This window comes from Cucumis sativus, chromosome 5, assembly GCF_000004075.3.
Source record: "Cucumis sativus cultivar 9930 chromosome 5, Cucumber_9930_V3, whole genome shotgun sequence".
In the NCBI taxonomy this organism is placed as follows: domain Eukaryota; kingdom Viridiplantae; phylum Streptophyta; class Magnoliopsida; order Cucurbitales; family Cucurbitaceae; genus Cucumis; species Cucumis sativus.
Window position 1 is genome coordinate 29582549 of NC_026659.2, and position 13368 is coordinate 29595916.

At 32.3% G+C, this 13368-nt stretch overlaps 2 protein-coding genes across 3 annotated transcripts; both read left to right on the forward strand.

The window, feature by feature from the left end:
- Positions 1-2453: 2453 nt before the first annotated feature.
- LOC101218141 (potassium transporter 6) lies at positions 2454-6337 on the forward strand. Its single transcript, XM_011657664.2, has 8 exons — positions 2454-2760; positions 2828-3323; positions 3468-3521; positions 4091-4351; positions 4435-4487; positions 4601-4724; positions 4811-5065; positions 5145-6337. The coding sequence occupies exons 1-8, from the start codon at positions 2725-2727 to the stop codon at positions 6188-6190; spliced, it is 2325 nt and encodes a 774-aa protein (XP_011655966.1). The 5' UTR covers positions 2454-2724; the 3' UTR covers positions 6191-6337.
- Positions 6338-9087: 2750 nt separating this feature from the next.
- Positions 9088-13063, forward strand: LOC101209861 (hypothetical protein). Of its 2 annotated transcripts, none has more exons than XM_011657665.2 (7): positions 9088-9488; positions 9619-9699; positions 9804-9980; positions 10639-10809; positions 11077-11289; positions 11407-11495; positions 11863-13063. In XM_011657665.2, exons 1-7 carry the CDS (start codon positions 9404-9406, stop codon positions 12595-12597), a joined length of 1551 nt encoding a protein of 516 aa, XP_011655967.1. In that variant the 5' UTR covers positions 9088-9403; the 3' UTR covers positions 12598-13063. The 2 variants fall into 2 exon arrangements, with proteins under 2 accessions (XP_011655967.1, XP_031741851.1); XM_031885991.1 differs by having other exon boundaries at positions 11869-13063.
- Positions 13064-13368: the final 305 nt, after the last annotated feature.

The window sequence follows — 13368 nt, forward strand, 5'->3', positions numbered from 1 at the left end:
AATTATATTGCTTTTTACTGTTATATGAATAAGATTTGCATTAATGGGTATATGAATCATTACCAAATATATATATATATATAGAATTAGGTGTGGAAATGAAACATTATTTATTCTATACTATTTGAGAGAAAACATAATATATACATAACAAAATTAAACGAATAATTTGTAAGTTTTTTTGTTTTTGTTAGATTGAAAATATAGAATATCTGATGCAAATTTTTTTTAGATATGGTAGCAGAAAATTGTAAAAACGGATAAAATTGGTGAAATATTTATAAAATATAATAAAATTTTATGATATCATTGATGGACGCGAATAGAAATCTATCCATATTTATTAGTGACTACGATCAATAAAATTTAAAATTTTGTTATATTTTATAAATAGTATTAATATGGACTAAAATAAACATAACTCAACTTGATCAAATTTATAGAAAAAATAATGGGTTGATTCTTAGGTTTGAGTTTAGTTTTCATTTAATTATAGATTTCAAAATGTTATCTTAAAATTTTCATTTTGATTTCATTTTAGTTTATAAATTTTAATTTTTTTAATTTTACTTTTGACGTTTAAAATTTATTTCAATTTTTAGTTTCTAGGTTTGTAGATCAATAATCACTTTTAACCATAATTAATTTTTTTTTTTTGTTAACGACTCGATTTTCAAATTTAATGTTAACGTCTATAACTTAATTTAAAAGAATTACAATTGATTAGTTGCCACTATTTTTTTCATCCCTATATTAAACTAATTAATATAAATTAATGTGCGATTATTTCGTGAAAGTTAGATGTATAAATTTTGAAACTTGAACCAAACAGAAATAAAACTCAAACTTAAAGAGATTTTTTTAATATTTTTTCAAAAAGAAAAAACATAAAGTGAAAGCAAAAACAAAACTTAAGAACTAAAAAGGTAAAACTAGACTCAAAAGTTCAGATCTAAAAATGTATTTTCTCATGTACTTATGCTATCGACCTTGAAGTCGAAAGATTCAATTTCTACCCTACTAGATATAAAATAGGAGAAATGACGATAAAAACACCCTTGAAGTACAGTGATAATTGCAATTACATATTTAAACTTTTAGTTTTACAAATTGATTGTTCAAACTTATGACAAATATTAAAATTATGTCACATTTAACTTCCAAACTTACGTGATTTGTACAAATTCTCTCTTTATTATAATTTGAAGATGTAATTGTAACTATAAATTAACACTTTCTAGATCACTCTTCTCCAATGGGGCAATGTGCAATGCCACATAGTACCCATAGAAAATGTGTATCGTGGGGCCTTGTTTCCACCCTCATAATTTATTAAACGTCACATGTGCTTCTCATAATTTTCCATGACACTCCAATAGTGTTTTGACACTTCACCCTTTTTCTTTTTTCTTTTAAATAATATTCGAGAGTGCTCGAGTCAGACCACACGATTTGACTAATACCAATAATCAACTTATTAACTTTACAACATTTTGATGGTTATTCCTTTTCTTTTTTTATTCTTATAGATGACCATATGATCATTTGGAGATGTGAGATGTAACCATGGTTATTGAGAATCAAATTAGAGTTATGAAACGTGAGTAATAGAGACAATGAAAGAAAAAAAAAAGATTTTAAAGTGTAAAAACAGTGAGAATTGAAAGAGAGTTAAAATTAAAAACTATTTGAACGGAATTTGTTTTGTATTACAAATCGGGCTCAAAACATCCAATTAATCTAAACATGAGTTTTGAATTACATTACAATACAAACTCATCCTATTACGAATCATTAAACACCTTATTTTTGTTCGACTCCTATCATTTCTTTACTACTCTACTTTTAGTATGCATTCATCAATTTTTTAAAATTATTAAAATTTGCTATTCATTCTCTTTTTCTCTTAAATAGTCAATTAGTCTTTTTTCTTATGTTTGAAAAGGAAATAAACTACGTGTATTTTTGTTCTTGTCGATAATAACTTTATTTATTTTCATTTGGATAAGATGTTTTGTTAAATTCCATTAAATCAAAATCAAATGACAATTAGACAAAAGGAATTATGACATTTTAAGTCCAAACGAACAAATTTTACATGTTTTATTTTATTTTGTCCAACGATTCAAAAAGTGACCTTACATTGCTAAACAATAAAAACTCATAAACTCAAACTAACTAAATCTAAATTATTCTTTGAAAAAAAGTAAAGAACTAGTTTTAGAAGAATAGAAAATAAGAAAACAATAAACAAAGAGCACATGACCATTTGTTTTACAATTTATAGAACCAATTTGTTGTCTTACAAAATAAAAATTCCACCATGTTTTTAGAAAAATCCTAAAAAGCCACCATTTTATTTATGCAAAGAAAGTGTTGCTTTCTTTTCGTTGTTCCATTGCTTTCATTGCAAAGGGAATTTTAAAATTTCAATCACATTTCATGTTATTTGACACAACCACCCATGTTTCTCTCTTTAATCAATCTTTAAAATCATTCCTTTATTCTCTCTATATATATATCTTTTCGTGAAACATGAACAATTAACAAATTATGTCCCATTCTAAGAAGAATTTGCCACCAAAAACCCTTTTCTAAAAATATATTTCATTGTTCTTTGCTTTGCATTTTCTCTTGTAATATATATAGTATACCTCCATGCAAACTGAAAAAAAAGCTTCCCTTCCTTCAAATTTATACCTTTTCTCTTTCTGATTTGCCTCAATGGATACAACCTTGTTCTGGGGTCGTCCTGAAAAGGTAAATTGTTTCTTATTTCATCAAATGGGGTTCTAAAAATCTTAACTTTTTTGGGTTGTTGTTGCAGAGAGATTCATGGAGAACAATCTTCACTTTAGCTTATCAGAGCTTAGGGGTTGTTTATGGGGATTTAAGCACTTCTCCTCTGTATGTTTACAAAAGCACTTTTGCTGAGAATCTTCAACACTCTGAGACTAATGAGGAGGTTTATGGAGTTCTTTGCTTTGTGTTTTGGACTTTGACACTTATTCCTTTACTTAAATATGTGTTTATAGTTCTTAGAGCTGATGATAATGGTGAAGGGGGGACTTTTGCTCTGTATTCATTGCTTTGTCGCCATGCTCGATTGAGCTCTCTCCCAAATCATCAACTAGCTGATGAGGAACTTTCTGCATATACAATTGATAGGCCTCAAACTGAAAACACTAGTAATTTTAGTTTTAGTTCTTGTTTGAAATCAACTTTGGAGAAATGTAAAGTTCTGCAAAAAATGTTGCTTGTTCTTGCTTTGATTGGGACTTGCATGGTTATTGGAGACGGTGTTCTCACACCAGCAATCTCAGGTGACTCTTCTTTTCTTTTGTTTTTGTTTTGTTTTTTTTTTTTTTTTTTTTGTTGGTTTTGATTTTTTCTTTTCTTGGGTTTAAGAATATTTAGAGTTTTTGTTTTGACTGATTTGGGGTTATTTGTTTGTTCATACGTTGCAGTTTTCTCAGCTGTTTCTGGGCTTGAGTTATCTATGGCTAAGGAACATCACCAGTGTATGTGTACATTTTATTTTCGGTCATCCTTGAGTTTTAGAACTCTTCATCTACTTTATGTAAATTGTGAACCTACATACACATTACTATGTGAAATAATATGTTTATACAAGGTCTGTGGGATGTAGGGGGTAGAATCGGTTTTGTTTGGCTTGGTTTGGGTTTCCAACTGAAACATGGGTGGACTGGGCTGGGCCTTGGGAACAATGAAACAGAGGGTGTTGTTGGGTTGCGAAGTGCTCGACACAATTGTTCTTTTAGTAGGATGGGGGATCGAACTTTTTCTGCCATACCAATTATCATTGAGCTAAGTTCGATTATCCAACCTCTAGATTAGAAGGTCATGTCATGCTAGTTACCAACATTATCTTTGTTTAGCGACATCTACACCAACCTTGAATTTTAACAAGTCTCCAAAATTTTAATATCTATTCTTTATTTTGGGGTTCAGTTTTTATGTTTTCATTTGTGTTTCAAAACCAAACCCAACCGAGCATAATTGGGTTTAATATTTTCAAACCAGAACCAGTACCTGAACCAACAAACGCTTTCATTATACTCTCTTGCAGATATCGAAGTCCCTCTAGCGTGTGGTATATTGGTATTCTTATTCGCATTGCAACATTACGGAACACATCAAGTCGGGTTCTTGTTTGCTCCTGTTGTAATTGTATGGCTTCTATGCATCAGTGCTATTGGTTTGTATAATATCTTCTATTGGAATCCCCTGGTTTACAAAGCACTCTCCCCATACTACATGTATAAGTTCTTGAAAAAAACCAAAAAGCAGGGTTGGATGGCATTGGGCGGAATCCTCTTGTGTATAACAGGTGCAAAAACTAATTAGATCCGACTGCGATCAATTCCTTGCACTTGTTTTCTTTGTTTCTGATATGCCTTTTTTTGCTTTTAGGTTCAGAAGCTATGTTTGCTGATCTTGGGCACTTCTCACAGTTTTCTATCAAGGTATTAAACTGAAGCAAAACAAAGCACAAATTTTAGTGAATGTGATATGAATGTAAAAACAATGTTTACCGTTTTCTCGAATGTTTTCGTAACAGTAAGTCACAATGCTGCAGCTTGCTTTCACTTTTGCGGTTTATCCATCCTTGGTTCTTGCATATATGGGACAAGCTGCATATCTTTCTAAGCATCACAATCTCGACAATGAATATAGAATCGGATTCTATGTTTCTGTTCCTGGTAGTTTGGCCCATTACTAACTTTTTCTTTTGGAGAATCAAATTAGGCCTTTATGAAGTTATGTTAAGTGTTACCTTTTGTTGCAGAGAAGGTAAGATGGCCAGTTCTTGCAATAGCAATACTTGCAGCAGTTGTGGGTAGTCAAGCCATCATCACTGGCACATTTTCGATCATCAAACAATGTTCTGCGTTGGGTTGTTTTCCAAGGGTGAAGATCATCCATACGTCTTCGAAAATACATGGCCAGATTTACATTCCCTTGATCAATTGGATACTAATGATATTATGTTTGGCTGTTACTATTGGATTTAGAGACACAAAACGACTTGGCAATGCAGCAGGTATTTGTTCATAAATGTTTTTCTACCTATCCATTTTTCAAAATTAACAACACAACTGATCAATTTGTTTATCATATAGGGTTGGCAGTTATTACTGTTATGCTCGTTTCGACGTGTCTGATGTCGCTTGTCATTGTATTATGTTGGCATAAAAGTGTGTTGCTTGCCATAGCTTTCATACTCTTCTTTGGCTCCATAGAAGCTCTCTATTTCTCTGCTTCTCTTATTAAGTTCTTTGAAGGGGCTTGGGTTCCTATTGCTCTTTCAATGACATTCCTTGTGGTTATGTATGTTTGGCACTATGGAACTGTGAAGAAATATGAGGCTGATGTTGAAAACAAAGTCCCTATCAATTGGCTCCTCGGTATAGGACCCAAAATCGGGATCGTTCGAGTCCGTGGGATCGGCCTTGTACATACCGAACTCGTCTCGGGGATCCCTGCCATTTTCTCCCATTTCGTCACCAACCTTCCAGCCTTCCACCAAATTCTAGTCTTCCTTTGCATCAAATCTGTCACAGTGCCTCATGTGAGGCCTGAGGAAAGGTTTTTAGTTGGAAGAGTTGGACCAAAGGAGTATCGACTCTACCGTTGCATCGCACGGTATGGCTACCGTGACATGCACAAGGACGACTTGGAGTTTGAGAGAGATCTTGCTTGCAGCATTGCAGAATTCATACGGTCCGAGAGAACAGAAAGCAACAATTTTAGACACGAAGACTTGGACGACAGTGAAAGAATGACAGTGATTGGTACTTCATCAACCCAACTAGACGGAATACAAATGTGTGAAAACGAAACATATGCTTCGCCAATCATTGGGACTTCAGATATAATAAAGTCAGAGGCGTTGAGGAAAAGAGTAAGGTTTGTTCTTCCAGAGAGTCCGAAAATGGACATCGGTACTAGGGGAGAGCTGGAAGAGTTGATGGAGGCGAGGGAGGCAGGAATAGCATTCATAATGGGACATTCATATGTGAAGGCAAAGAAAGGATCAGGTTGGATGAAGAAGCTTGTGATTAACTATGGATATGATTTCTTGAGAAAAAATTCAAGAGGGCCATCTTATGCTTTGAGCATTCCCTATGCTTCTACTCTTGAGGTTGGTATGGTTTATTATGTTTAGAAAATTCTTGAGTTCCCTGTGTGATTTTGTATACACTAATTTGTGCAATTTACAATAATCTTAATTAAACTACGTGTTGGCCTTAGGGTTCGATGCCAAACACAATGACTAAGTTATAGTTTAGTCATAGTTTTGAATGTTTTGAAATTATGGTTTGAGGTTGATAGTATAAATACGACAAAATATCTAATATTAAATAATAATAAATAACGAAAAAGTTATAAGTTTTCTTTTTTATAATTTGAACATCATTTCATATTAAAAGTGATAGCTGCATTTGTTGAATTTTTTACCACATAACAATTTAATATTTAATATGATTAGTTTAATGCATATAAATTATATTGCTTTTCACTCTTATATGAATAAGATTTGCACTAACATATGATTGAATGATTACCAAAGATATATAATTTAGCTTAGGAAAGGAAAGATTATTTATTTTATATCTCAGAGAAGAAAAATAATATATAGTTTTTTTTTTTTTTGGAAAAAGGTTTTTAGTTGGATTAAACATATATGGTGTCTAATTTAATTTCTTAGATATAGTAATAGATATTTTATTTGTTAAAGAAAAGAATATTTTATTATAAATACGAAAAACGATTCAATAACGACGTTATAATTTAGTCACATCTTCTTCTTTTTTCAATACAATAACTCATTTTGCTCTTACAATTCCGAACGCAACTTTGTTTCTCATCCTTTTAACCGTTCTCAATTTCATTTGTGTTATGTCCTAAGGTTTTATTCAAATTCTCGATACCTTCCGAATAAATCTATACGGTTTAAGGACAAAATTGTAAAAATGTTAGTTGCATTATATTTTTGAAAGTTGATAATTGTTTAAAAAGAAATATGTATGATGAAGTTTGAGAGGAATGGGCCATGTATTCACTATTCACCAAACCCAATAAGCAAATGGAAGGGCCTTGAGGAATATTTATATTAAAATTGCATATACTTTGTCTTAAACAAACTTAATATTGAAACTTTATAATAAAGATTAATTAAGAGATTCATACAAAACATTCCTAAGAGAGAGAAAGATCATAGCCTTATTATTATTCCACACATAATAATTGAGATCTGAACTATGAAATAATAATAATAAGAAAAAAAAAAAACATGTGATTTGCTGAGGATGATCAAACCAAATGGTCACCAATCAAATAAAATAATATTTGTCAATACACACTACATCTTTCTTACTACAATTTTTTTCATATAACTCAACCTCATCTAATAATAAAATATTTTTGTCGTTTTTGAATATTATTTATTTTGTTAAAAATGAGAGTTAGGAATTTTAATAAAACCAAAGTAAACATAATTAAATGTAAGACTTCGACTAGATTTATTGTTACAAACTCGTATGGGTTATTATTTAAAATGATGCTTTTCAAAATCTCTTATAATTTTGAGGTGAATTGCATAGTTGAACCTTTTCTTAATAAATAAGTGAAGATTTAAAATCTATAGTGTTGTAAATTTTATTCTTCTTTTCTTTTCTAAAAAAAGAAAGAAATAAAGAAAGAAAGAAATCAAAGCTTTCTCCTTTGAAATAAGAGAAAAGAAATTCGGACATTTGTTTTTTATAATTTCAATCACATGATAATGGTAATTTGTTTGTTTATTCTTTACCTTTTTCTTATCATTATTATTGTAAATTGAAATTAACACTAGTAGCTCCATTCCAATTTTTGCATATTTTCATTTATTAACTATTTTAATTTTTTTTCTTTTAATAAATAAAATCGACCTAGTTTGGTAATTAATTTCTATTTCGTATTCAACAAATTTAGAGTTCAACCCAATACAGTTTCATATCGTCAATCCTATTTAATTTGAATAAGTTTGGTTGGATTGTTTGAAGTAGATGTTGAAATCTTGTAATTTTGAATACTTTGGTAATAAAGAGTAGATTAAAGCTTGAAATGAATGGTCAATTGAAGGTTTGATGTTGTTTTTCTTTCTTCACAAACTTGGCTTTGAAGTTTTGGAACAAAAGCATAGGGAATTTGATTCCCTTATTTACCACCAAAACATGTCTCTTTATGTAGTCTTCTACCCTCTTTTCCCTTTGGCTAAAAGAGTAATTTCATATCATTTCTTCTCTTTTTATAAATTATTAATTCTTTTTCATTAAAAAAAAAACATATATTTTTTGTATTTTTAACTCAAGTACATATGAATCGATGTTACGTTTGTTTGAATATAAATCAATTTTCTTTTCCAAAAACAGATGACTCGATATTTTATGAACTAAATACAAAATCAAAATGATGAAAATCTTCCAAATTTACTTAGTGAGAATAAAAAGTTATTATATTATTTTTAAAGTAAACAAAGATAACAAGTTTTTACGTTTACTTATAAATTACTTTTTTTTGTTGTTATAATTTACTTGAAACAAAATAAATAAATAAAAACTAAATAGATTATTAATTTAACTAATACTATACTTTTGTTAAAATTATATTCACGTTTATTAAATTTAAAAGCAACCATGATGGAAATAAAAGTTAAACGTTACACTCAAAATAAGCTATATATATAGTATGTGAGGTGGGGATCGAATGTCAGACGTAAAGATTGGTATCATTAGAGTTTAATTTTCAATTTTACATATTATAAAAGAATATTGAGTTATTTTTAAATATAGTAAAATGAACGGAAGTATTTATAAATATATTAAAAATATAATAATAATAATAATAGTAATGGTAAGAACTCAGAATTATTTAAAATGAGAAAATGGATTAGTAATTATTAAACAAAGTCCAAAATCTTAAAATTGTAATAAATGAAGTTATTTTGATGAAGTTTAGAGTAAAGGAGGCGGAGGGAATGAGATTCGCTTCTTTTCGCATCTCATTACTGCCAATATCATAGCAATTAGCGACATCCCATTGCATTGCCTTCTTCCTCTGCCTTCTTTCGGCTTTGGTTTTGGCTTTACTTTACTCTTTTTTACTCTTTGGACACCTCTCTCTCCTCAATTGCATCTTCTAAAACCACTCAACCTTCTTTGTCTCTTTCACTGTCATTCCTTCTGAGAAAAAGGGTACCACATGCTTGCTATGTAGAGGTGAAAAGTAGTCAACTTTTTTTTTGGGGGGGTGTCTCTACTCAAGTGCTTCCTCAAAATGTGTAGCTTCAATCCCTTTAGTTTTTGAGGGTTTTGTTCCTCAATCTTCTTCATTTTCGACAATGGCGAGGATTTGGGTTGCTTTTGCTCTTGTTTTTCTTCTTCTTTTTGGTGGGGTTTCTTCCGTTTCAGCCACGCCTCCTGCAAGTAAGTAATATAGGATAATGATGATGATTATGAAGAAAAGGAATCAAAATGAGAAGGACCCATGTTCTTAATCTTATCATTTTTGCGATTTCCCCTCATTTTGATACGCCATTTCCACTTTTTTGAGCAGAAATTGTACGAGGGGTTCTCTCGAATGTGGTTTCTTCTCTTGTGAAGAAGTTATGGTCGATGAAATCCAGCGCCAAAACTGGTATGGATCTTCTTTAGCTGCTTTGCATTCTTCCATTTTTGCTCAGGGAAATGAACTTGTGTTGTGTGTATTTCTTAACTGGGTTTTCTGTTCAATTTTCTCAGCTGTTTCCAGCCGTTCGATGATGAAATTTGAGAGTGGATATTCGGTTGAGACGGTGTTTGATGGTAGTAAGCTGGGAATCGATCCATATTCAGTTGAGATGTCGCCTAGTGGGGAGCTTCTGATCTTAGATGCTGAAAACAGTAATATTCATAAGATCTCAATGCCGTTGTCTCGATGTAAGCAGCTTTATGGCTTAGCATTACATTTTCATGCATTTTTCTTTGCCACAAGATGAAGATTGAGCTCTTTAGTTTCTTGTTCTTTCTATTCCTGATTGCAAGTTTTAAATTGAAGTTTGGTTTCATTGTTAAGTTTCTGCAGGAGTGCTAATTTTCCTCTCTTTCTTGAGCTCTTGATTAACTTTACTTACAGGGCATGTTATTTTTGTTTTGAAGAAGGTTCCACTTTTTGGAGTATAATGTACTTTTGTTAGTTCTCTCTCTTCTTGCCACTTTTAAGTTGGAACTAGCAGTTTTGGACGTTTATTACTTTCATTGCTGTATTTCTGTGCCAAATCCCATGAGTTTATTATGTACTTCTGTTGTTAAAGTTTGTGTACCTAAATGAGATGCTTTTGAGCTTCCTTAGGAACACTCGTTTCAATTTTTGTTTGGTTAAAAGGTGCTTCTTCCTTAATCTTTTATGCATAAATAAACCATTTACTTCTTCCTGAAAAAGAAAGCATACCTACTTCGGTAAAGCCATTTGCCAAGAGATGTGGCGTTCGACATTCACTGTCTGAATGAAAATTTTTGTTTTATGAAAGTGTCTGTGTATGCTATGCATGTGCTTTCTAGCAAAGTTGCTGTTATTTTACTTCTTCGATATTTGTAGTTAGCAGGCCTAAGCTGGTTTCCGGATCAGCAGAAGGATACTCTGGACATGTTGATGGCCATTCAAGAGAAGCGAGAATGAACCATCCGAAAGGTCTTACTTTAGATGAAAGGGGAAATATATACATTGCAGATACAATGAATATGGCTATCAGAAAGATTAGTGACACAGGTAAATTGACTAATATTTCAGAAATTCCCTTTCCAAGCACCCAAAATTCAATTTTCAGTTCAATTTTTGTGGCAGGATCCAAATTGGTAACTACTTGTACTTGTCTTTATTTACTCATATTTTCTGCTCTAAATTCAGCACATCTCGATTACAAATGTTCTTAAATCTAGTGCTTTTGAAGTCCAAGACTCTAAGCAAATGGTGGCTGAGTTGATTATCTAAGGGTAAAAACTCTCGTATGTGCGAGCTAATCTTTATTAACTACAGGGGTTACAACGATTGCTGGTGGAAGATGGAACCAAGGGAGTGGTCATATTGATGGTCCAAGTGAAGATGCAAAGTTCTCAAATGATTTCGATGTCGTTTATGTGGGAAGTAGCTGCTCTCTTTTGGTTATAGACAGAGGAAACAAGGCAATTCGAGAGATTGAACTCAACTACGACGACTGCAATACCCAATATGCCGATAGTCTCAACTTGGGTAGAATGAAAAGCCCATCATCCCTGCCATTTTCATTTATCACTCTTAGTAAATAAACCATTCATTTCTGCTATTTATTCTTATTGGTGACATGAAATGTTCAATCTCTCTCTGCAGGGGTAGTATTGCTGGTTGCTGCCGGTCTATTTGGTTACCTTCTTGCTTTGCTCCAACGTAGGGTGCAAGCTATGTTTTCTTCACAGAAGGTAGCTCTTTCCCAAAATGTTCTTTTTCCAAACAAATGATTATGTTGCCTCAAATATACCTACATTGCTATGAACATCTCGGTTCTACCAACGAAATGTGTGTAGGCTTTGATTGGACTCTGTTTTCCATTATCTTACAATTGGTGCCTTTTCATCTGCCTTTGCCATCTCTTGTATCCTAGGAGAATTGTGCGTTTATATTTTTTGTATTAAAGAAAAGCCGTTTGTGATGAAAATGAACTATTAGATTGTGTTAACAAAATGAAGATCTTATTTGGGGATCTTCAGTTGGCTGAAAAAGAAATGGACTCTTAAAGCCTCATGTCATATTGAAAACTTATTCTTCTTTTTCTTTTTTGTGTGGTAGGATCAGGAAATAAGAAGTCAGCAAATGATGAAAGCTACACCAGTTGCCCCATACCAAAGACCTCCTCTGAAGTCAGTGAGGCCCTCCTTGATTCCAAGTGAAGATGAACCAGAGAAACTGGAGGAAGGCTTCTTTGGTTCTCTCGGGAGACTTTTTGTCAACAGCGGCTCATCTATGGCTGATATCTTTGGGGGATTGCTGTCTGGATTTCGAAGGAAGCCTCTTAATCACCAGATTCATCAGCAGTTTCAACCAGTTAATAGACATCCAAATGCTTGGCCCTTGCAAGAAAGCTTTGTGATTCCAGATGAAGACGAGCCACCATCCATCGAAACAAAAACTCCCACAATAAAGAAAACCTATCCGTTCATGACTCAAGATCTCGATCGATCTCACCAGTTCAAGCCAAACAGGAGCTACTTTAGTGGGTGGGATGGTGAATTCCATCAACAGCAACAACAACAGCAAATACAGCATCATCATCAACAGCAGCATATACAACATCATCACCATCAACAGCAGCAGCAATATCACCATCGACAATATTCAGCAGGTCCAACGACCTACTACGAGAAGAGTTGCGAAACAAATGAAATTGTGTTCGGTGCAGTTCAAGAGCAAGATGGACGTCGTGAAGCTATGGTCATCAAAGCTGTTGATTATGGAGATCCGAGATATAACCATCACAACATTCGAGCTCGATACAACTATACTGGTAACCCCAACTCTTATTGACAAGAAATAGAACATATATCAATGCTTTCAGTTAGTATATTGGGGAATATGTGGGAGTAGAGTTAGGAGTCAAGATATGTTTGTTTTTGTTTAATTCGAAAGTCCTCACCATGTTTTTATGGGGAGAAATGCTAGTTTTCTTAGAGTTCATGCATAATGATATATGTTGTTTGCACATCATTGGTCAAAATCAAGGAGATACTCATACTTGTTAATGTTGTATGCATATCGTTTGTTGATATCGTGAGTACTTATGCGCTCGTTAGCATCCCATTCCCAACCTATCATAGACAGTAAAACCAATATGAAGAAAGGAATTAGTTGCAAGACTTCATTTCTGGAAAAGAAAAATGTCTTAATGTTCATTAGCTGCAAAAGGAAGAGATCTCCTAGATGTCAAATGTTCAGATCTACAAGCTTTGTAATTTGTATTGATAGTTGTTACGAAGTAAAGGCTAGTTGTCAAGTTTGTTGGCTTGTTATTAAATATGATTAATGATTCCTTCTGCTTTAACTGAAAAGTCAGTGAATCTAAAACAATTTTTTAACGATCTCAAAATATGATGAAATTAGTAGTTTTAGTGTATAGGTAAAATCTGTAGCTTTCTTTAACTTATTATATTAATTAAATGTGATAACTATCAATGTCTAATATCAATAGTTTCATGATTCTAAGTGCTATTAATGATTTGAAGCAAGACAAGTTAAAAAAGGTTTGATAGAGTTCTCAATATGAAAGTGGAAAAAGCAAAAAGGTAATAAACAATGATG

Coding starts and splice junctions, on each gene's coding strand:
- LOC101209861 (XM_011657665.2), top strand. CDS start 9,404: ATGGCGAGGATTTGGGTTGCTTTTGCTCTTGTTTTTCTTCTTCTTTTT. Junction 9,489..9,618: donor TTCAGCCACGCCTCCTGCAA/GTAAGTAATATA, acceptor TTTTTTGAGCAG/AAATTGTACGAGGGGTTCTC. Junction 10,810..11,076: donor CAGAAAGATTAGTGACACAG/GTAAATTGACTA, acceptor TATTAACTACAG/GGGTTACAACGATTGCTGGT.
- LOC101218141 (XM_011657664.2), top strand. CDS start 2,725: ATGGATACAACCTTGTTCTGGGGTCGTCCTGAAAAG. Junction 2,761..2,827: donor TCTGGGGTCGTCCTGAAAAG/GTAAATTGTTTC, acceptor TTGTTGTTGCAG/AGAGATTCATGGAGAACAAT. Junction 4,725..4,810: donor ATTCTATGTTTCTGTTCCTG/GTAGTTTGGCCC, acceptor CTTTTGTTGCAG/AGAAGGTAAGATGGCCAGTT.